General features: G+C 48.1%; 1 protein-coding gene across 1 annotated transcript in view; it reads left to right on the top strand.

Annotated features, from left to right (window-relative positions):
* The first annotated feature begins 2,916 nt into the window (after positions 1-2,916).
* Positions 2,917-23,967, top strand: part of LOC130492515 (E3 ubiquitin-protein ligase TRIM7-like) — a 119,431-nt gene continuing 98,380 nt past the window's right edge. Inside the window, exons 1-3 of the mRNA XM_056866270.1 lie at positions 2,917-3,185; positions 5,856-6,012; positions 7,285-7,380. Coding sequence (XP_056722248.1) covers positions 2,917-3,185; positions 5,856-6,012; positions 7,285-7,380 — 522 coding nt within the window. The remainder of the gene's footprint in view (positions 3,186-5,855; positions 6,013-7,284; positions 7,381-23,967) is intronic.

Here is a 23,967-nt window from a genome sequence, read left to right as displayed (position 1 = left end):
ACATTTCTTGAGGTGATATCCACATCGGTGTTACTAGTTCAAGAATATGTTTATACCTCATCCAAATATGAAATAAGGAGGACCTGATTATATGATTACGAAATGATGCTTGTATCTTAATTTTACCATACCATAAATAGCCATGCCATCCACTTATATTGTTAAATCCTTCAAGATCTAACAAACGCGAATTGGATAAGTTCATCTAGTCCTTTAGCCATACTAAAGCGGCCGCTTCAGCATAAAGTTGAAAGTTAGGTAGTGCTAAACCTCCTCTAACTTTAGAGTCCACCAGATGTTTATAAGCAATCCTCGGTTTTTTCCCTTGCCAGATGAAATTTAATACGTCTTTCCTCCAGGTATCAAAGTATTTAACATGTGATACTATAGGCAAATTTTGGAATAAGAAAAGCATCCTTGGTAAAATGTTCATTTGGACTGTTGATATACGTCCCAAAAGTGACAATTTTTTATTTGACTAAATGATCATATCAGTTTTTATTTTGTCCCATAATTTAAGATAGTTATTAGTTATCAAGTCTTTGTTCTTTACAGAGATCCAGATTCCCAAATATTTGATCTTATTAGCCTTCTCCCAACCTGTATATGATATAAATTCCTGTTGTTCTGTTTCTGATAAATTCTTAAATATTGTCTTTGTTTTTTCTTGGTTAACTTTAAATCCCGATACATTTCCAAAATCATCCAAAGTTTCCAACAATATCTTCATTGATTGTGTTGGGTTCTCCAAGATTAACAGAAGATCATCCGCGAATGCTCTCAATTTGAATTCATGTTTTTTAATTTTTAATCCGCGAATGTCCTCCATACTCCTTAACTTACAGCATAGTGATTCCAACACCAACAAAAATAATAATGGAGACAGAGGACATCCTTGTCTGGTTCCTTTCTTGATTGCGCAGTTGTCAGACATCGATTCATTCACCAGAATTTTTGCCTGTTGGGATGTATATATGGCCGATATACCTCTCAAGAAACGGTCTCCAAAATTTAATTTTTCCAATATCTTTTTCATAAAGTCCCAGGAGACCATATCAAAAGCTTTCTCTGCATCCAAAAATACAAAGGCCGCCGTTTGTTGAATATTCTGATCATAATATTCCAATGAATCTAATAAAACTCTTATATTATCTTTAATTTGCCTTCCTGGAACAAAACCTGCTTGGTCTTCATGTATAAGGTCCTTAATAAAATGCTTTATCCTATTCGATAAGACCGAAGCATAAATCTTATAATCCACATTTAACAGCGAGATAGGTCTATAATTTGAAGTTTTTTCTGGATCTCTTCCTTCTTTAGGTATCAACGATATAAATGCATGTGACCAAGTAGCCTTGGTGAGGATTTGGATGGGAGACCACCATGGAATACCAGGATAACTCTGCAGCCAGGCATAAATAATGATTTTCCTCAGGATGCAAAGTACTGAATGTACCCTGGGGTTGCCAGATCCCTCTTTGCCACTGACGGGAGGTTTCTGGGCGGAGACTCAGGAGGGCGGGGTTTGGGGAAGGGAGGGACTTCAATGCCAGAGAGTCCAATTGTCAAAGTAGCCATTTTCTCCAGGTGAACTGATCTCTATCGGCTGGAGATCAGTTGTAATAGCAGGAGATCTCCAGCTAGTACCTGGAGGTTGGCAACCCTACTGTACCCACCCACCCCATCTACCCTGCAAATGGACAAGATCAACACCCGACCGTAGGCGTGCTTTCTGTGTTGTGACCCTCCCCTTCTGGAATGGCCCGCCTGAAGTCAGGGAGGCTTCCACACTTCTGTGTATGTTAAGTGCTGTCAAGTCGCCTCCGACTCATGGCGAGCCTATGAATCAATGTCCTATCTCCTGCTATTACAAGTAACCTCCAGCCAAGAGAGATCAGTTCCCCTGGAGAAAATGGATGCCTTTGGCAATTGGACTCTATGGCACTGAAGTCCTTCCCCTCCCCAAACTCCACCCACCTCAGGATCCGCCCCAAAAACCTCCTGCCGGTTGTGAAGAGGGGACCTGGCAATCCTAGGTGGAGCCTGGGGAGGGCAGGGACCACTTCAGTGGGGTACAAGGCCATGGAGCGCACCCTCCAAAGCATCCCTTTTCTCCAGGGGAAATGATCTCTGCAGTCTGGAGATGAGCAGTAATTCAGGGAGATCCCCAGGCCCCACCTGGAGGCTGGCATCCCTACTCCCAGGGGCTGAAATTCCACCTGGAGGGCTGTCATTCCTGTCTTAGAGCAGCGAATCTTCCTCCAGAGACCTTCATTCAACACCAGTTTGTTCTCAATGGGCAATCCCGTGTCATTTGCTCCAGTACATCCCTTCCTAGGCTAGTGAGCGCTGGGTGGCCAACCTCCAGGTGGTGGCAGGCAATCTCCTGCTATTACTGCTGCTCTCCAGCCGATACAGATCAGTCCGCCGGGAGAAAAAGGCCGCTTGGGCCATTGGACTCTATGGCATTGAAGCCCCTCCCCAAACCACGCCTTCCTCAGGCTCCGCCCCAAAACCCTCCCGCCGATTGCAAAAAGGGACCTGGCAACCCGAGTGAGCGCTGCTCTCTCCACACCCGGGAAGCATTTTGCAGCGGCGCCGGCAACATCCCCTTTGCAAACCCCTGGGGCGCAAAGGGGAAAGGGTCTCCCTTCCACTGGAGGCTGGAGCTTGCAAACGCGAGGCCAAAGGAGACGCGCCCAGCCCCAGGCCTGCCTTCCGCCCCAGGCCCCTTTCTCCAGAGGGGGTTCCTCTTTTCTTTCCTTTTTTTGCAACTCGGCCCAGCTCTACTTTCAGGCGGCTGATTCAATGCACGAGAGTCCTTTGCAGGAAGGGGAAACGCCTCGTCGCTGCTTTGGAAAGCGGGAAAACGAAACTGAAACTCTCCTGCTCTCCCTTCCCTTCCTCCAGGCAGCCATGGCGGCCGAGGGTCCCCTGAAGGAGCTGTGCGAGGAAGCCTCTTGCTCCGTCTGCCTGGACTTCTTCAGGGACCCGGTGACCATCGCCGAGTGCGGCCACAACTTCTGCCGCGCCTGCCTGACCCGCAGCTGGGGGGCGTCGGGGGCCGAGGCTTCCTGCTGCCCCCAATGCAGAGGGCGAGCTCGGAAGAAGAACCTCCGGCCGAACAAGCAGCTGGCCAACTTTGTCCAAATAGCCAAAAAGTTCACTCTTCAGGAGGGAAAAGGGGGAGGGGGGAAGGGGGCAGAAGGCAGGGGGAGAGTCTGCGAGAAGCACCAGGAGCCCCTGAGGTTTGTCTGCAGGGAGGACGTCGCCCTCCTCTGCGGGGTCTGCACCGCGTCCGAGGAGCACCAAGATCACCAGGTGGTTCCTCTGGAGGAGGCTTTCCAGGAAAAGAGGGTAAGTGAGAAATCGCTGGAGGGAGACTTTCTTGCATCCTTGTGCATGGCTCAAGATTTCCCTTTGGCCCAAAGCTCTGTTAAGCTTGTGGCCGTTGCCGCCTGCTGGCTTGTTACTGTTTATAAAATATAAATATACGATATAATATTATTCCCTCCCCCGCCCGCCACAAATTGGCTTGCAAAACAGCGGCTACTAATAAACCGATGGAAAAAAAAGGGGCTTGAGGAGGGGTTTTTCATCGTGACGGAGGGGCGGGCCTGGCTGCCTTCTCTTCCTCACCCCATCCCACTGGGAGACCATCCTTTGCCAGACAGGGTAAAACCCGGGCTAGTGCGAACAAGCGTTAAACAAATAATAGTACCACAAAAAAACAGTGGCGTGCCTTCAAGACACTCCAGAACAATATTTTACAGATTAAAACGCAGAAGGAGCATGGATTTATTAACCCTTTCCGGGCCAAAATGCCCCCAGAACATGCATCTTTCCTTTTTTCAAAAAAGTTGCGTATATGATTATAACATAACCGTGTGTCTCTCTGGTTCTCCAAATTCCCAGCTTTTTTAAAAAAAAAAATGTCTAGCTAATTTTGTTGCAAATATGTTTCCCCTTATATCTCTGCAATAAAAAGGGCTAGAGATGAAAGCTGGAAATTCAGAGAACCTGCAAGATACATTGTTATAACATCAGAATGATCTAATGATGCCAGAGGGACAGGGGAAGGCAACATGGCTGTTGTGTGGGCTGGAGTGGCAAAATCCTACTCACATGACAGCCCTCCAGGGTTTGCTGAGATCTTTCCCACAAATTTGCAGCAAAGCGGGTTTGGGAAAAATTCGAGGCAAGCAGGGGAAACCCCAGGAGGTGCACAAATGCACCATAGTGCAGTGGGGAAGCAGGAAATAAAAACCCTTCCCAGCTGCACCAAGAAAGGGCCAAACACTGTGTGCGGACATGTCTGGGAGAAATGCTAAGCAGATCTACTCAGAAGTCCCATTTTATTACTCCAAGGAATGTGTTCTCAGGCTCATAGAAGTGATTGAACTCATCATGCCAACATTGTGGTGCCCATACCTGAAAAGTCCACCTGCCAACACCATTCACTGTCTTTTTGCAGTACTGTTACAGGTCGAGTGTCCCTTATCTGGACTGCTTGGGACCAGAAGTGGTCCGTCTTTTGGATCTTTCTGTATTTGGGAAAATTTTGGAATCCCATTTCCTTCCCCTTAAGCAGCGGCCTATCCATTATTTACAGTGGCCAACCCTTGGCCCTCCCATTACTGAGCTCGAGCTACGTGACCAGCCCAAGGGAGGGTCCTGCCCCCCCTCCAGTGCAGGCCTCTGGTGAAGTGGGGATTCTAATACTGTGCCAAGATCATTGTGAATATGGAGGGAGGAGCAGAAGGCGAGAAATGGAGGTGGGTCGTTCTCAGAAACCGAGCACTCCGCAACTGGCCAGGCTGGCTGGGTGAAGACTAACTTTGTGCCACGTTTCAGAGTCGGGGCCCAAAACCTGCTCTCAGCACCAGGCCAGATGGAGAAGTCCCCCATGATCAGCGCAGGTTGTTACCTGTTGGCAGAAAGGCTTCCCTGAGGGCAAATGGCCCTGCAGGAGATAATGGGTATGTGTGTGAGATTAATTCTGAAAGTTTAGAAAGGGTCGTTGCAGGGTTTCCAGGTGAAAGCAATAGGAACCCACAGGTGCCCCACATGCTGCCTCATATCATCATCATCAAATACAGAAAAAATAAGATGCAGGGAGGGCACCCTGTATCAAACCCACCCACCCCGTATCAAACTCAATTTAACTCACACCAGAATGATTATCAGCTCCTTGGGCCAGTATCAGAATCGTCACTCCTTTGTAACATACCTGGTGTCGTCTGCAGGGCCACCTGGGAGGAGATGCTGTCTGTGAGAGGGCGGATGGGCTGGTTTGGAGCTGAATCTTGAAAGGTGGCTTAAAGGTCCATCAGGGTCCATCCGACTGACTTTCTGCAGTTCCAGCTTCACCTCCTTCCACATTTAGATCCACTTTTGGAGGCTGGCCAAAAAAGGAATGTGCATTGCAAGAAAGGAGAGGGGTGGGGTTTGGGGGCTCCTCAGGCACAATGCAAAACGCAGCAAAAAGCAAGTGTGGGGAAAATGGGGTTTATCTGGAACCCGGACTTGTGATTTGTTCATTGACTTCCAAAGAAATTTGAGGCTCCATAAAAACTTGTGTAATCCCAAATGGCTTCTCTCCCCCCTCTTTTCCCTCAGAACTCAATTTTCCTTCAGTACCCCCCCTCCGGCAGGTCTATCTCAAGGATAACCCCTCCCATCTCCAGCTGAAGGCCAAATCCCATAGGGTTACACTTGGCTACAACTTGTCTTTATATTAAGCGTTTTTGCTACTGAAGAAAGCACTAATTATATCCAGTCATTACAAGGACATAGGGGTGGCGTGGGGAATGAAACAAATCCTGTTTCTTTGTTTTTGGTGATCAGGCAATTGTGGCTGCTACAAGAGAGAGGGTTTGCCAGAAACACCAGGAGCCGCTGAAGCTCTTCTGCAAGGACGACGAAGCCCTCATCTGTGTGGTCTGTGACCGATCCAAGGAGCACAGAAATCACGAAACCCTTCCTCTTGAGGAGGCCTCCCAGGAGTACAAGGTGGGAAATCAACAAGGTGGAGGTTGATGAGGAAGAGTCACGGATCTTTCCCTTCTCCTTGGTCTCTTTGTGGGGAAACTGCCTCCAGGTTCTGCCTCAGCCTCTGGGCCCAACTTGGGGAGTGAAAAGACCTCTTTGCTGCCTCCTTTCTGGCTTGGTGTCTCCCAAGGGCATTGCCTTCTGCCCCCTGCTGAGGCTAAAGTGGGGTGATATGATAAAGTGGGGAGATTGACTCACTTCCTGCCTGGCTGTGTTGACGACTGGACACCTGTTGCATGGCTGAGCTACGAGGGGGCAGCTGCCTGACTCCCACTTTTAACCCCCTCCCCACACACATGGCTTTCTCAGCTTCAATGGCTGTCCTTGTGTTGCTGTTTTCCTGGGGGGACATGCGTGCAGGTTTGGTACCTGTCTGTGTCCCCTACTTGCAGGCAGTAGCTGTGAGGCAGCACTTTAAATCAGAAGAAGAGCTTTTGGGGGGCGGGAGAGCGATGCATGAAGCTGCCTTATTCAGAGTCAGACCCTTGGTCTGTCCAGGTCCCCTCTGACTGGCAGCGGCTCTTCTCCAGGTAGAGAGATCTTTCGCATCAACTGCTACCCATTCATTTCAACTGGAGAAGCTGGCGATTGAACTAAGGACCTTCTGCTTGCCAAGCAGATACTCTGAGGGTTGCTGAGCCACGGCCCTTCCACTGCACCATGACACTACAAGAAATTCCCCCCTTTCCACAGCTGAGGTTGCTTCCTCACAGAGTTTTCCCTGCTTTGGTTTTCTCTTTCTTGGAAGAACATACCCAAAGAGGGTTTGGGAAAGCGTAGAACGGAAGGTACGCGTTTCCTCCCTCCTCCCCAATCCAGTACCCTCCCGCCTAGGATTCCCACCTCCCCCCACCCCTAAGAACTTTTTGTCTTTTTTGTCACTACTGGGTATATTGCTGGGATGTTAACAGAATGTAGTGATATACTGACTGTGAATAATTTTTTAATGCAAAAAGCCCCTCCTGAGGAGGGCGCACAGGTGGAATGGGTGGGCAGCAGAATTGGCACTGTGAATATCTTTGTATTCTTGATGGGTATTAGCAGAGAATGGGGTGCCATCCCCATGAGGAAGCTACCTGTGTTCAGCATTTGGAAAATAATGTTGATGATCCCATTACGGACGTAGGGCAGTTGTATCTAGTTTGGCCTTTAATGACAGTTTTCTTCTCGTATGTTTTATAGTAAACTTCTAAAAAAGGCACCGATCTCACTTTCGGATTTCTCCTCCCCCAGGATCAGTTCTGCAACCGCCTGGAGATGCTGAAGAAGGAGAGAGAAAGAATCGTGGTGTGTAAAGCAGACGTAGTGAAGGAAAGCCAAGACCTGCTCGTAAGTGTCTCTATGGCTAGAATTAGTATTGTGGGGAGGGGGGTACAAAGAAATTTGCAAGATCTGAGCAAGGCTGTCAAAGATAGGACATTTTGCAGAACTTTCATTCTTGCGGTCGCCACAAGTCAGAAGCGACTTGACGGCACTTAACACACACACACAGTACAAAGGGGAAAAAAAGTCAACCCATGAGGCAGCCCCCCCCCCTCCAGATTGGAAGTTCTGTGCACAAACTGCACAATTTACCATTAAAACCATGCTGTGCTGGGCTGGTCTATGACTGTTTTCAATAAAGATTGATTGATTGTGCACAAACTGTCAGTATTCAAGCAGACCAGGCCCCCAAAGGTTGACATAACTTTGCAGTTCTAAGCAGTGGAGCTGGGCATGCTGCCTCTGGCACTCCCTGCCCTCTGGCACCCGAGGCAGTCAGTCACCTAGGGCTGCCCCGTGGGTGGGCTGCCCCTGGTTGTGCATCCAGATCTAGAACCTTTTTTTTTTTTTAGTTCTTGACTGTTTTTGTTTGGGGCAGAATGACTTTCCAAGGCTCTCTCTGCTCCGGGATGAGCCCTGTGCAGGTGAACATCTTTGTCAATTTCCCATTTGTGTGACTGCACCAACACTGCAAGCCAAGAGAAGTCTCTGAAGAGAGAGAAGGGTGACCCACTCCCAAAGCAATGCTGGGTAGAAATGCTGATAGATACTCCACTGAACAACAAGGGTTGTTCAGCCATTGCTGATTCTAAGGGGGGAAAGTCCTTGGAATACTCAGAAGCGCGTCGATCTTTTCCCCTGAACTTTTTTCTTTCCCAAAATACAGCCAGGGGCAGCAAGGAAGGGGAAGGGGCTTCTTGGGTCTTTTCTCCCCATTGGTATTTCTACTCAAACATCATAATTTTTCGCCTGTTGGGAAGTGGAGGGGTCAGCATATGGAGGGTGTTTTATTGGAGAAAAAGACAGACTCAAGAAGTCCCTTCTGTTCTCTGGGTCTTCTGCTGCCTACATTGTCCTCTGTGGCTGAAAGAACCTCTCCAGGAGTTTGAGAGTGATGTACTTTGGCCCTCAGCATGGGACTGTGGAAATCTTTCTCTTCCCCTGCCAAATGTTGATGTGATCTCTGTGAAAGGCCAAAGTGCCCTTCCGACAGAAGTCTCCTGAAGAGCCTCTTCCCACTGCAAAGACCAGTTGTGTTCTGATGACCAGATTTCCTCCTCTTTCCATTTCAGAAGCAAACCAAACAAGTGCAGCAGGAGACAGTGACCAAGTTCAGGCAACTATGCAAGTTTCTGGAGGAACAAGAGAAACTTCTGCTGGCCCAGATGGAAGAGGTGGAGAAGGAGGTGGCAAGAAACAGGAACCAGCACCTGGCCGAACTCTCTGAGGAGCTCTCCTCTCTGGACAGCCTCATCCGGGAGATAGAGGAGAAGTGTCAGCAGCCGGCCAGTGAACTCCTGCAGGTAAGAGTGTGGCAGGAACCGCCCAGGCTCCCCTTTGGGAGAAGGCTGCCTCCAAACCCTTCTGTGCCTCCTTCACTTAGGAGAAAGCAAATGAGCCCAGTTTGTGTTGCTGGAAAGTATTCATCTCTGTACATGGGATGCTTTCCTCTCTGCCCCATTACATCTCCAGCCAGGGGCAGACTGCAAAAAATGATCAGGGACTCCCTGCTAATCTCCACCCCCTGGCAATGCAGCCCCCCCCAGAGCCCCCTGCCCCTCCCTGATAGACGGAGGCCACTAGACTTCCATCACAGAAGTGTGTTTGTGAGTCAACCAGCAGTCTGGGGAACAACATGCAAGTCAAACCAGGTTCATGGGTAGCTCTTTCCCAACCACCAGGAATGAGGGTCCCAGGCAAGATTTTCACAGCCAGATTTAAAAGGAGGATGTGTATGTTGGGCTGAATGTAGCTCATACTTGTTGCATACTGGTTGTGTGCACAAAACTCATAGAATCATAGAATTGGAAGGGACCACCAGGGTCATATAGTCCAATCCCCTGTCCAATGCAGGAATTTCACAACTACCTCCCACACAAACACACACACACACACACCCAGTGACCCCTACTCCATGCCCAGAAGATGCCCAAGATGCCCTCCTTCCCATAAACTGCCTCTCATGAACTGCCTAAGGTCATAGAATCAGCATTGCTGACAGATGGCCATCTAGTCTCTGCTTAAAAACCTCCAGGGAAGGAGCACTTACCACACACACCACAGCAGCAACAAGAAGTAGGGGAATGGCATCTGTACACCCGTTGCTGGCACTGCTGTGCCTGCTGCTGCTAACCCAACACTTATGTGCAGGTGCGATGGCATTTGTGCCCAGACCCCACCTTTCCCTGCTGAGCCGTGTTACAGCGCTGCAGGGAAAAGGGGGGATGCTGAAAGGTGACAGAGTTTGGCTCTTCTGCTCTCAATCCCTGTGGCCAACATCCCCTTCCCCCCTCCCCCCATATCAGAGGGCTTTTCTCAGGCTTTAAAGAAAAGGGCAACGGCTCGATTGTTGTAGTGTTGTAACATTATAATGACCAGTTGCACTGATTTCTAGCTTTTATTTTAAAAAGTAAAGTTCAGGCTGCTCATTTGCAGTTATAACTTTGCAAGAAGGACTTTATTTACAAAAAAAAATGAAAACTGGAGACCACCATGTAGTGACAATTCTATTGTAATTAGCTATTTTTTTTAAGCCTGGCAAACGCTTTCCAGTGGCAAGAAGGGAAATAGCAGCGACATGGGGCTGATGCAAGGAACGTTGCTGGGAATGCCTCTGTCTCCACACGTGGCCACAGGAGCTACTTGGAGGCCTTCCTGCCTTCCATGTGAGGAAAACTCCTTTTGTGAAAGTCGCCACTGTTGAATTGTCAAAGCAGATCACCAGCTCTCCTCTGAAATGACCCCACTTCGTCTGCTATTATTCACCTCACAAAGATTGTCTCCTACTTTATGGAGATGCACCCCAGGCTTTGAGTGGAGTCTGCTAGCTGGACACTAGAGAAGGGCCAGAGTGCAGAATTTTCCAGCTTCTGAGGGGGTCTTCTTGGTGTGGCCTTTTAGCTACTATTTAGGTCTCTCTTCTTTCTCTCTCTCTTCCTTTTTTCTTTAGGATGCCAGAAGCACCTTGCAGAGGTAAGTGGATCTTTCTCAATAACCTTCTTTATGCTGGGAAGGGTCTGGGTATCCTGTGGTGGCTGAGGGTCAAGTTGGATGTAACTAAGATTGTGGATCTCCACGCTTCTGTCAGTGGCAAACAGCTTAAACACAGAGTCTCATCAACAGGAAATCATGAAATAGTATTGGGGGGCGTCTGGGTTGACACTTAGCTGAAAAATCTCTGGAAGAGGCGTCCCCAACCTTTTTGAGGCTGCAGGCACCTTTGGGATTCCACCCTGGTGTGGTGGGCACAGCAAGACTGGCACAAAATGGCTGCCACTGGAGGCAGAGCCAGCCACCAAATGGCTGTTGCTGCTTACCTTTGGTCACTCAGTGAAGATTCTTGTGTTGTGAGAGGCAACTGCTACTGATGTGGTCCCCCATTAACATAGAGTCCAATGGTTCAATGAGGGCAGGAGGCTGGATTTGAGCTAACGGCTTGCTTTATTGATCAAGGAATCATAACCGGGTGAGCCAGGATACAGACGATGAGCTCTGCAATCCTGTCACACACAGGGAGGGGCAATGCAAGAGGTTTTATAGACACTTGACATTCCAATAACATTCGATGTAGCTTGTCAATGCAACGTCGTTAGTTTCTACAGCGCCTGTGTGAGCATTGCTACATCTAGTGAATAGACCTCTATTGTTCCCTTGCAGGGAGAAACGAAACTTAAAGGAAGAGTATGTGGGAGGGAGACTGTTCCCTTATGTGAGTGGAAAGATTCAAGCCTTTGGCCTGTGTGTGTGTGTGTGCCTACTTGCTGAAGGAAAGGGGGGTTGGGGCCACTGACAAGCTGCTTCTGTGGGTATGCGTGTAGCTTAGGTGTCTGAATAGGGTTACTGCGGCACAACACTACCAAAGCTACATTTTTAAAAAATACTCCAGGAAATACAGGGTTTGAGTCTGCTCAGCTAAATTCTTTCCACAAAATGGCAGTTTGGAAATTTTATTTGGCCCGTATAATGCCTTGGTTGGCATCAGAGCTGGCTGTAGGGGCGCTTGAGAGGTGAATACGGTGATGACAACCCGGCCAAATCTGATGTGCTCTGTTTGGTAAGGAGGGTAGGGTGAGACGACACATGAGGAAGCAGGGGTTGGTGTGTTTGTGTGCCATGTTTCCATAAGTATTCCTGCAACCACATAGCACTTAAATGTACTGCTCCTACTCAGATTACTTCTTCGCTGTTTCCACACTGGCTGCCCTGTGGTAACAACAGGGCTTCTGAAATAAAGCCTTTGCCATTGTGAGCAACCCATAAAGGGGAATACACAGCTAGTGATCAGAAAATTTGCACCTCTTTTTTTAAGTCTCCCCAGGTAGCCCTCGGTTTGCAAGATCTGAGCAAGGCTGTTGAGGATGGGACACTTTGGAGGACATTGATTCATAGGGTCGCCATGAGTCGGATACGACTTGACGGCACTTAACACACGCACACACACAGGTAGTTTCAGAGGAAGAATAATTGTCATGTGATATTATTGGGGTCGAAGGGGCTTAACGCACGGCCAATTTGTCTCGCTTTTGTGCCTTAATAGTAGCGAATCTCCATGGTCCACACGCACGACCGTCCAAGGGCTGCGCATCGGACCCACCTTATTCGCGAATTAAGGCCAAAAAACCCGGGTTAATCAATCCCTGGTTTATAGCGATCTTTTCGGTTCTAATCCGCTACTTTTTTTTAATTCCGCTACATTACCGGAACGCCGACGTGCGTGTAATTACTCGGCTAGCTCGCTACTAATGCTCCTTACCGGTCTCCTCCGTCCCGCCCCCTTCCCTGGCGAGCAACTGCCGCTTCCTGTCCCCCGTCCCGCCCCCTTTCCTGTGCGAGCAATTGCTGCTTCCGGTCTCCCGTCCCGCCTTTTTTTAATTGACAGGTTGAGACGATGGTATACCGGAACGCTGGTGTTCCAAGAAAAAAAAAAGGGGGAGAATCGCCCTTTGATTGGATTACTCCTCAGCCAATCCTTGGGCGATGTCACTCCCCTGCTATCCCGCATTGCGAACTATCCCACATTATATGGTTGGTTCAAACGCACGGGGAGCCTCCAGCAGCTACTTGTTTCAGACTTAATGTGGGATAGGCTGGCGTCATGCGTTTGATTATCCAGACTTAAATATTGTGGGATTAAAATATTGTGGGATAACAGAGGAGCGAACCAGGAACATTCTGCCCATGCTTTAATGCCCGAAGTTTCCACTCCTCTCACCAGGGGCAAATTATTAAAAGGAACAGAAAGAAGCACACTTCCGGGTATGGTGATGTCATGTGACCCGTTTCCTTCCCCCATCTCTCAGCCTCACTCTTGAGAACATAAGTAGAGCCAGATGGGTGAGACCAGGGGTCCATCAAGACCAGCATCCTGTTTCACACAGTGGCCAAGGGATGCCCCTGGATGGCCAACAAACACGGCACAGAGGTTGAGGCCCTTCCCTGCTGCTGCCTCCTGGCAGTGTTACTCAGAGGTTGGCTTTCTGTGACTGAGTAAAGAAGTATGCCCTTTTGTCTCTTCTGAACCTATTTCTCAACACCTTCATTGAGTGCTACTGAGTCCGGGTATTATGGGAGAGGGAGAAAAAGACATGAAGGCACTGAACCTAATTCTGCCCTCCTCCATTTTATCCTCACAACATCCCTGTCTGAGAAAAAGAGGGACTGGTTTAAGGTCACCCAGTGAGCCACATGGCTGAATGTGGGATTGAACCAGGGTCCCTCAGTCACAGGAAGCTGCTGAATACTGAATCAGACCTTTGGTCCGTCAGAGTTAGTATTTTCTACTGAGAGTTGCAGTGACTCTCCGGGGTCTCTGGAAGAGGAGTGTCACCTAACCTAGTACCTCATCCTTTCACCTGGAGATGCCAGGGATTGAACCCAAGACCTTCTGTATGTCAAGCAGAGGCTCTTCCTCTGAGCCACAATCCCTCCCCTCGCTCTAACCCTAAACTCCAGAACTCTTAACCACCCCAGCTTTCTTTTTCTTCCGCTAAGCATTTGAAAGGTAGATCAGGGCAGGGGAGGAGGGGTTGGTGTTCTGAAGGCCAGACTTGGTGTTTGCTTTTTTCAGAGTCGGGTCTGGGTTCCCCTCAGCCACACAACAACTTTAGGGAATAAAGCAGAGCCTGTAGGGCCTTGAAATGCCTCTGTGGGGGAGGAAGGGCTCCTGCCTCCCACCCCCTGCCAATTTTCATGTCCAGACATCCCTGAGAGGAGTTACTTTCCCCCCAGCACAGTTTCACCACCGGAAAGTGGCTGGGGGATAGACAGGAGCCCTTCCTCCTCCTGTAGTGGTGTTCTGAGCCCAAACGAGCTCTATTTCATTTTTTATTACCATTCTCCTCAGCTGCTATGTGGCTTTGGGGTCTCAGGAGCTACAGTGAGGTGGACGTTCCCCTCCAAAGAACCTCCCATCTTGTCTGCATTCAGCCTCTGTCTCTCGGCTCTTCCGGTTCCTTCCTCTGTTTCTCGGATCTGCCTGGAGCCAGGGGGATTGAGAATTGGATGGATGGTATTTTTACATGATTTTTCTCAAGGTGCGAAGAAAAGAAGGCGTTTGAGGATCCAGTGGCTTTTCCTCTTGCACAGAAGTGGCGCATCTGGGACTTCTCCGATCTAAATCTCTTTTTGGAGGGCATCAAGAACCAATTCAAAGGTAATAAAGAAATGCTGCAGGGATTTCAAACTGGAAATTAGCTTGGGCCAGATGTGTTTCAGACTGCTTTTATTGGGGTCTCCAGCCTTTTTGAGCCCGCAGCCACCTGTGGAATTCAGACACAGCATGGTGGGCGCAGCCACAAAGTGGAGGCCGCTGGAAGAGGAGCCAGCCACAAAACGGCTGCTGCAGCTTCCCTTCAGTCCCACAGGGAAGATCCTTCTGCTGTTGGTGGCAGAAGAAGTGAAAGCAACATTTTAAAAAAGCTGTCCAGCCAATCAAAAGCCTTGCTTGGCAAAAGTTCCACCTTGCCCTGGCCTCTTCATTAAATACTTGACGGACACAATAAAGAGGTTGGTGGGCACCATGTTGGGGACCCTGGGCTTATATGATTAGAATACCCAGGAATACGAGTAGTGTGTGTACGAATTAGGTAGTTCACCATGGAAGGTTTCCTGTTCAGATTTCTTCTGCAACTTTAGTTCAAAATAGCATTGTGTGGATTTTCTCAAAATTATTCTGTTTTGCCGGTCTCTAGTCATTTGTGTCCATGGACTGGCAAACTGGGAGCTAGATAGTAGAACAAGCACTTAAAACAAAAGGGAGGGGAGGAAACTGCCCTTCAGGGCATCCTCATGAAATTGAGACACCCACCCCATCCCTTTCAGGAATAACTACCCCTATCCTCATTGCAGCGTGTCTGTGGCCAAATTGGACCTCTCAAAACGGGTCTCTTTAACTGAGAGTCTGTGTTTGCTTGAGCATGTCGTAGCTGAGCCCACAGAGGGGTCTCAGGGGGACTGAGGGTGGGGTCTCAAGCAGATTTACACCCTTCTAATCCCATTGAAATCAGTGGAGTTAGAAGGCGGTAAGTCTGCTTAGGATGGCACTATGGAATCTCTTTTTGGAAGGATCCTGAGTTTAGCTGGAGTGGACCCTTGGGCCGCAGTCCTTAGCATACTTTCTATGAAGTCAATCTCCAGTCACTAAAAGTCACTAGTGAAAAGAAATGTGAATATTTCCACATAAATAAAATTTGGAATTCCCCTCCCCCCGCCCCAGAAGTAGGTTCTACTTAACCTTTCAGCCAAACCTCGGAAGAAATATGTACGCATGCGCTATCAAGTCAGAACCAAGTTATGGCGACCCCAGAAAGGGGTTTTCAAGGCAAGTGAGAAGCAGAGATTTCTTTGCCTTTGCCTTAGTCTGCAGAGTCTTCTTTGGTCTCCCATCCAAGTACCAACCCTGCTAAACTTTCAGGATCAGATAAGGTGGGGCTACACCATGGCACCTTCCCTCCCCAAGAGAAAAAGCGACCACATTATGCACTGATGTTTTCGTCACATGATGGGTGATAGGCACAAGGGTCTGCTGCTCATGTTTGTTTCTTTTGCTTCCTCAGACACTCTGGGTTCTGGACTTCTCCTGCAGAAAGGTAATTTTTCTTAATATGCTGTTCAATTATTGCTTAACTAAAAAGCTTCACCTTACAATTTCTGTTCTTCTGCTTAGTGTTTTTCCTGAGATGACGTTACTGGATGCTCTCATGTTGTTCCTCAACCTCTCTCCCACCCTGTCACCTTCAGTTCCTTCTTGTTCTGAGGAGAAGGTCTGTCAGGGTGAAAGAGAAGGTGGACTCTTGAGGGGGATGAACTGCCTCCTTTCGCCTACCTGTTGCTATATTGAAATGACGGGAGAAGGGTTGCTGGGCATCAGCCCTCAAGGGCCTTTCAGAGTCCTCCCCATGAAGAGGCCCAGACCAGGTTGGGAAACCCTTTTCTCTGCTTGGATTTCCCTGCCTGCTTTCCAGATTTCCCCCATTTTCAAGGTGCTACAAATTGTGCATTTGATCCATGGTGTGTGTGTGTGTTTTTTTAAGCTGCCTTTGTGGAATGGCAGTATATAGAGGCAGAAGTCCAGCCTGCCCTGGTGCTTCTTTTCTAGTTGTTAACACATAATTTGTGTTTAATGTTTGGGAGAAGAACTGGAACGACATGCCTGTCACTCACAAGCCTCCTCTTCAGCTTGGTCTTCCACCTCCCCGTCTGTCACTCGGATGCACACTTCTGGGCAGGAGGAGGCTGTCCCCTGAGTATATTTTAGAGTGAATTCAGACAGAAGGAAGGCAGATGTTTGCAGGTCGAATGCTGGCTTAGCTCTGTTTTTCTCCCTTCTGTGTAGGGTCGCTTATTGGCTGTTTTAAATGAATATATTTTCAAACTGCAATGATGGTGTATACAGGGGTCTGCAAACCACGGCTCCCGAGCCGCATGCGGCTCTTTGGCCCATTGAGTGTGGCTCTCCGAACTTGGTTCGGAGCCCCTGCTCTTGCGACTGCTCGCGCCTGCAGCCGGGCTGCGGAGCCACCGTGCCTGAGAGAGAGAGAGAGCAAGCGCAAGAGAGCAGGCGCGCTGTCTCTTTCCCCCCCCCCCTGCCGTGGAGAATGGCCAAGTCCCCCTTTCCCTTGCCCTCAATGGTTGGGAGGCTAGACTTCCGGTGGCTGAGCTGATCCCGGCGCTTGTCTCTTGAGAAAGCTCTCAAGAGAATCCAAGATACGCTCTAATTGGAGTGATTTATTTCACTCCAACCCAGTCCTAATTAGTGGATTGGGATACAGGAATTCCTCCGCAGCCTGAAGATAGCAGTTTGACACCCATACTCTCCGAGGGAGCTTTTTTAAGTACCCTGGAGGTGTGGAGACTGTCCTGCTTGGCATTGAGGGGAGAAAGCATCGCCGTGAGCGTTTTCTTTGGCGTCTGGCCAGGATCTCCACCACCTATTACCAACTTATCAACTAATTAATGAACAAATACCTCACTATCTGAAGTCTATGTGAGTAACAAGAATACTTTCGCTTTTACTGGGAATAGAAGAGCAACCTGGCTGTTAGAAATAATTGGGAACTCCGCACTCTTACCCCCCCCCCCCCATCAAAAAACTGACTGGCTGAGATAAGACATTGGATAAAGCAGTAAAGAAGTTATAAATTTGGGTAGACTAAACAATTGACTTTTTGATGGACGTGACAAATACCAATTAGATTCTGTGACGTTTGAGGGAAAGGGAGCACTAAAACCCTCCCCTCCCTTGATCACAATACCTTTCCGGGTTAGGAAGATCAGCCTGCCATGTACTCAAAATTGAAATGCCTGTCGACTCTGCAGAAGGGAAGTAGAGAACTACCCATGACCAGAAACTCCCCCGGTGCATCCAATAAAAGGCTTATACTAAAAACTACGATAAAGGGGAAGACGGAAGGTCCGTAGCTGCATCATATCTGGCTGACTTCCTGTTCACAGTGATGGTGTTTGATAAAGGTTATTAGTCTACCCATACCCTGGAGAAAATGGAAAAAATCCAAGATTTGTTTGCCCAGCAGTACAAGGCCTCTGCCAGATGGTATGAAGAAATGTTAAAAAAACAGGAGCAGTTGGCAAAGCAGATAGAATGGATGGCTGTTACAATGAATGTTGATATCCAGTCACCTACCCAAAAAATAAATGAGGAAGACCTTAACGATTCTATAGAATTGCCACTTGATGACAAGAAAGAAGAAACACAGAGGAAACACTCGGATGAAATGGGAAATTTTAATAAGCAAAGTGTGATAATCCTGCTACTAACAATGGATTTGACAGTGAAGGACTTGGATTTGTGTCTCTATAACCTGCCTGAGGAAATCTTTAATATACACTTGGAGTACCTAATGAGCAAGACAATTGGAACTGACAAGACTCTTTTATTTGAATGTGGGATGGAACAGACTACAACCTGGATCTACTATGAAGACCATCAGTATGCAGAAGAGACTTCAATAATGACCTCCAAGGATGATTTCCGATGCCTATTGCTTTTGGACGCAAGAAGGAAACGCTGGAAATTCCGAGAGAAGAGATTAATATAAAAGAGGGGTCTTTCTTGGTGACATGATTAAAGGGAATGGGTTAAAGGGACTGGTTTAAATGGAAAGAGAATCATAATTGATATTGATTTATTAGAATATTAATGCTTAAAATAAAGAATGGGCGAGTCTTGTTGGAAATTATATACTTCTTTTAATGAATAGAAAGAGATGTTGGGTATTTTTTTTTATTATTATTATATAAAAACCTAGCGATAATCTATAATTTTGGGGGGGTAAGGAGGTGTGGAGAACTTATTGTGGAAATTATTTTCTGATGGATCAACTTAAAGGATAAATTTTGATTTAATCCCATGTATGTATTTTGTATAATGGCTAACTAGGATACCATAAGATTTGTATTAGATAAAACAGGAAAAGGATAAATTTTATATATAGATGGGGATTATGCTGTCAGCAAAAGTACTTACAATTTATTTTCAGACGGAAGAAAGTGAAGGAGTCATTTTTATTTGTAATAGACATTTTATTAGACTTTAATTTACATTTACTATTTTTTTTAATACTCAGTAGTGATGTATGTATGAGGTATTAAATGAGAAAATAATAAAAATTCTTTAAAAAAAAATGGTTGGGAGGCTAAAGCCTCCCCTCCCCTCTAGCCACGCGATTGCTGGGCGGGCGGCTGGGCGGTTCCTGTCCCCCCCCCGCCTGCCTATCAGCTGTTGGGCGGGGCGGGCTTCCTTTGGTAGACCTGGCCTCCGGCTGAGTCCCATTGGGAGGCCATGTCTACCCACTGGCTTTCTTGGCGGTAGACTTGGACTCCGAGGAGGGGGGAAAATCCCCCTTCAGAGGCCAGGTCTACCAATTGGCTTCTATGGGCCTCCGGAGACCAGGTCTACTGCCAAGAAAGCCAATGGGTAGACCTGGCCTCCCAATGGAACTCAGCCGGAGGCCAGGTCTACCAATAGGCTTTTATGGCGGTAGACCAGGCCTCCAGACGAGGACTCCAGGCGGGGAGAGGGAAATGGCAGGGACTTACAATTTATTTTTTATCAATAAATAAGATCACTATTAAGTATGATATCAAGTTTTATTCAGTGTACCTATAGTTTAATTAAGACTTAAAACTTTAATTAAAGTTTATTAAGTTGTACCTACCTATATAGTTTAAGTTTAAGAAATTTGGCTCTCAAAAGAAATCTCAGTCGTTGTACTGTTGATATTTGGCTCTTTTGACTAATGAGTTTGCCGACCCCTGGTGTATCACAACATATCAATCCTTTTCCAAAGCATTCAGTAAAGCTGCAGAACCGATTTTTGGAGAGGTATCTCCTGGATATTAGAAGTATGTTCATGTTCAGGGCAGCAAAGTTTCTTTCAAACCAGTTCTGCCTCATTGAAAAGTTATGTCTGCTTTTAAAAAATGTTACTTTTTGGTGCTGCCAAATTTGCAAGCATCAAAATAGCATTTTCAAGGCTCTGCAAAATATACGTGAGGCCAGGAAACCCGTTCTTGATGCCGAAGGACGTTTGTTGCTTGGCTGAGTTTCATAAAATAAGCATTCTTCTGCCAAAGTTGGCTATTGAGGCATTTGTTTTTCCAGCCCAGGTTAAGTCAAGCTTGAAGTTTGATATCTCTGTGATGCTAACTCTAATGCACAAGGGCTTCCAATTGGTAATATTGCAGCTCTTTTAAAACTGCCACCGAGGACACCACAAGAGGGCTTAGTTTTTGCAGAGCTGTCAATAAGTTGCTTCCACAGGAGCAAGGACGGGACAGGAATTCAATACCAAGGATATTTCTCTAAATTCTAGCTTGATCCTGGCCATCTTCTCACAAGTTATTAGCCCTTTAAACCTGGTTTGTAGGAAAGACTGGATGGCTGCTATGTGGGTGGGAAAATTCAGATTTCCCCACCTATGTGGCAGCCAATTTCCTGACCCTTTCCTTGTGGTGATCATTTCCTTCCCTCATCTCTGGGGGGATTTTAAATATTTTTTTTAAATAGGCAATACTGTGTTATCATTATAGAGAGATACCATTTTACCAATTCGTGTACCTGGTTCTCTGAATTCCCAGCCTTCATTAAAAAGTAAGTCTCTTAGAGCAGGGGTGTCGAACTCATTGTTAGGAGGGCCAGATATGACATAAATGTCACTTGGTCAGGCCGGGCCATGCGCACATAAATAAATTAATTAATTAATAAAAAAAGAAAGAAAGAGGGAGGGAAAGAAAGAGAGGGAGGGGAGAGAGAAAGAAAGAGGGAGGGGAAGAGAGAAAGAAATGGAGAGGGAGACAGCGAAAGAAAGAAAGCAAAGGAGAGGGACAGAAAAAGAGGAAGAGAAAAGCCTTCCCCCCCCCACGCACCCTGACGCACTAGCAGCCATGTGGCCCAGCGCAACCATGGGAAGGACTCCACCCCAGCCACAGCAGCGGCCCATGGCTCGGCGTGACTGGGCAGAAGTCTTCCCCACTCCCTCCTCGGCCACGCACGGGTCCCGGGAAGCCCAGAAAAGGCCAGGGGGAAGGGGAAAGGGGGACTAGGTTCCTTGGCCCCGCGGGTCGGATAAAAACCTTCCGGGGCTGCATGTTTGACACCACTGCTCTAGACCTTTCTGTTGTGACTATATACAGGGAAAGGCATCACTAGAATGAGATGGAGGGGGGTGGGTGCTGCTGGGTTGGGTAGAAATGTCATTCTTGGGATGCAGGAAAAACTTGTACAGCTGTTGTGGTCCATGCAAAATCTCAAAACGAGCAAAATCAATGTAATACCTTCATTATTTATTATTTAAATGGGCACAAAATGTTGTGTAAGCTTTCAAGCACAGCAGAGGTCTTGCATCAGGCTGGATGTTGCAACCTTTAAAAAGACAGTAGGGTAGAAGGCAGGTTGTTCAGGCTGAGGTGTGAAGGTCTTATCTCGCAGGCATCCAATGAGGGGTGCAGGCAGGACATCGGCTCCACTTTATTGCTGACGTAACGTTACCGTACAGGACATTCCCTGAGAAGCTGCATTCAGTCCAATCTTTGTTCTTTCACTGGAATATAGAAACCACCCCAAGTCCATCCAAAATGGTCCCAAATACCAATTGAGAAACGCAGCTGAAAGCAATGGGAGCCCCCTTCCAGTCTCTGTGTTTTGTTCAGAGTCAATGAAAGCCAAATTCAGTGGTATTCCCTGTTTTGAGATGTGTTCAACCCGTTCTGTGCCTCTGCTCGTTTTCATGTGATTTGGGTTTTTATGTAAATGCTCTCTCATGTGATTTCTTGTGGGGGGGGGGGAATCCTGTGACTGAAATATCCCTGATTCTCTTCTCTCTCGAGGTTCTCCACTTGGGACAGGATATGGGAAGAAATGGGTTGGGTTACTGTGGTATTTTATTGTGGATTTTACCTTTTCTTGAAGCACACAGGAAGACTTAGGGTTGCCAGGTCCCTCTTTGCCAATGTTGGGAGGTTTTGGGGGCGGGGCCTGAGGAGGGCAGGGTTTGGGCAGGGGAGGGACTTCAGTGCCATAGAGTCCAATTGCCGAAGCTGCCATTTTCTCCAGGTGATCTGATCTCTATGGGCTGGAGATCAGCTGTAATAGCAGATCTCCAGCTACTACCTGGAGGCTGGCAACCTGAGGGAGGCTGCTCTGCCTTTCAGCAGGTCAGGAGAAGGCAGGAGAGAGTCTGTGAATCCAGGAGGGGGTTATGAAGAGGTGGGAGCAGGAGGAGGACGCAGAACAGGCCAGAGGGGGAGAAATCTCCCAGCTGAAGACGCTTCTCTTGTTGTCTCCTCATTTTTGCCCCCCAACAGCAAATGTGACTCTGGATCCAGACACGGCCCATCCCGAACTCATCCTGTCTGAGGGTAGGAAAAGCGTGAGAGAAGGAGAAAAAGTTCAAGCTCTACCCAACAATCCTGAGAGATTTGACAACTATTTTGCTGTGCTGGGCCGTGAGGGATTCACAGCAGGCCGCCATTTCTGGGAAGTCCTTGTGGGAAGTGAGGGAGAATGGAGTTTGGGGGTGGCCAGAAAGTCTGTGAGGAGGAAGGGAGAGGTTATCTATAGTCCTGAAGAAGGGATCTGGGAGGTGGGGAAGTGGGGGGGCTGCTACAAGGCTTCCATAACAGGCCAAAGCCTTCCCCTGTCCCTGACCGGGGAGCTCAAGAGGATCCGAGTCTGCCTGAACTACGCTGGGGGCCGAGTGGCCTTTTTCGACGCTGACCGAGGATCCCTGATCTACGAGTTCTCCGGAGCCTCCTTCCGTGGAGAGACCCTCCTGCCCATCTTTTGGGTGTGTGAAAAAGCCCACCTCAAAATCTCTTCTTCTTAAGACCCTTCTCTTCACACCAGGAGCACCAAATGAGGCCTCTCCGGGGCTCCCAGACCCCAAAACTGACTGGAGTAAAAAGGGAGACATTTTCCCTCCATTCCCTTTTTAAAATTTGTATCTCAATTCTTAAAGCAACAGTGACACAATTCAGTTCATAAAGAAGAACTGGTTTGTGGTCAAGGAGAGCTGTGTGAATAGTCCGTGTCTCCCCCCCCCCCCCCGCCATTCTCCTCCGGCCTCCATTCCTCTCAAGCACAAGAGGAACCACCAAAGACCGTGGAGAGGAAGAAAGAGGCCCCTGCAAGTCTAAGAGGATCTTCTGGCCTTTCTCTTTTCTGTGCTTCACTGGGCAGCACCTATGAGGAAATTGCCTCTCCCGGTCAAGGCTGCTCCATTCATCGTAGTTGTGGTTCAGTTATACCACTGGTTGCAAAGGTGTTGTTGCTCTTATGATAAAGTTATGATACCTTGAAAACTGGGCTGCCTTGAATTTTTTATTTGGGGGGGGAAGGGTATATTGTGACTGCCGGACAACCACAAGGGTGCTTTTCATTTATTGGCTTGAGCCCTCCCCAGCGCTCCAGTTGGAAGGACATTCAGGAGGGGGGTTTGCATAACCAGGGTCCTGCTGGGTTAAAGGTTTCTAATTCCTGTTTTTTGTGTCTCTCTTCAAATCATTACGAATGCTTTTTATCCCCACAGCCGCGTCTCGTGTCTCTCTTCTTTAATTGGGTTTCCAACAAACTGGGTGCTCATACTTTGTTCTCACCACAACCCTGCGAGGGAAGTTGGGCCAAGAACTACTGAGCTTCATTGCTGGGGTTGCCAACTGTGGCCTGGGAAATTCCTGGAGGTTTTGGGTGCAGATCTGGGGAGGGTGGGGTTTGGGCAGGAGAGGGACCTGAGGGGGGCATCATGCCATAGAGTCCATCCTCTGAAGCAGCCAGTCTCTCCAGGGGAGCCAGTTTCCGTCATCTGCACCTGTAATTCTGGGAGATCTCCAGGGCCCACCTGGAGGCTGGCAACCCTATAGCTGAGTAGGAATTTCAACCCAGGCCTCATCAGTTCAAGTCTACCACACTGCACTTCAAAGCACTCAGTGTTTACAATCATACTAATGTGTCATCTACACTTCAAGAAGATCTGGGGATAAAGGGACTAAATGAGGTTTGGGGGGGCATCATCCCACCCCCGCTTGCTCTGCTGGCCCCTGAACAGCCACCCTGTCAATCTAATGCACCACCACCTTTACCTGCCTGATTCATGCGGTGGTGAGGGGGGATATGGTGGCTCCCCTTCCCTCCCTCCCCTGCCTGCCCCCTCCCACTTGCAGTGCTGCTGCCTCCACCTGCCTGGTTTAGGGGTCCCATGGCATAGGGGTAAAAGCGGCTCCCTTTCCTCCTCCCTGCCTGCCCACAGGGCTGGCCGGTGGTGGTGGTGGCAGCTGCAACTCCACCTACCTACCTGCCAGGCTCACGTAGTGGTGGCAAGAGTGGGTGAGGGTGGCAGACCTTCTCCTCTTACTCTGCTTTCCTGGCTCACGTCACCACTGCTCCTTTCTTCTCCAAACTGACAACCGAGATCTCATAAC

Source organism: Euleptes europaea, chromosome 1, assembly GCF_029931775.1.
Source record: "Euleptes europaea isolate rEulEur1 chromosome 1, rEulEur1.hap1, whole genome shotgun sequence".
NCBI classification, from domain to species: domain Eukaryota; kingdom Metazoa; phylum Chordata; class Lepidosauria; order Squamata; family Sphaerodactylidae; genus Euleptes; species Euleptes europaea.
This window is presented reverse-complemented; position numbering and strand designations above follow the sequence as displayed.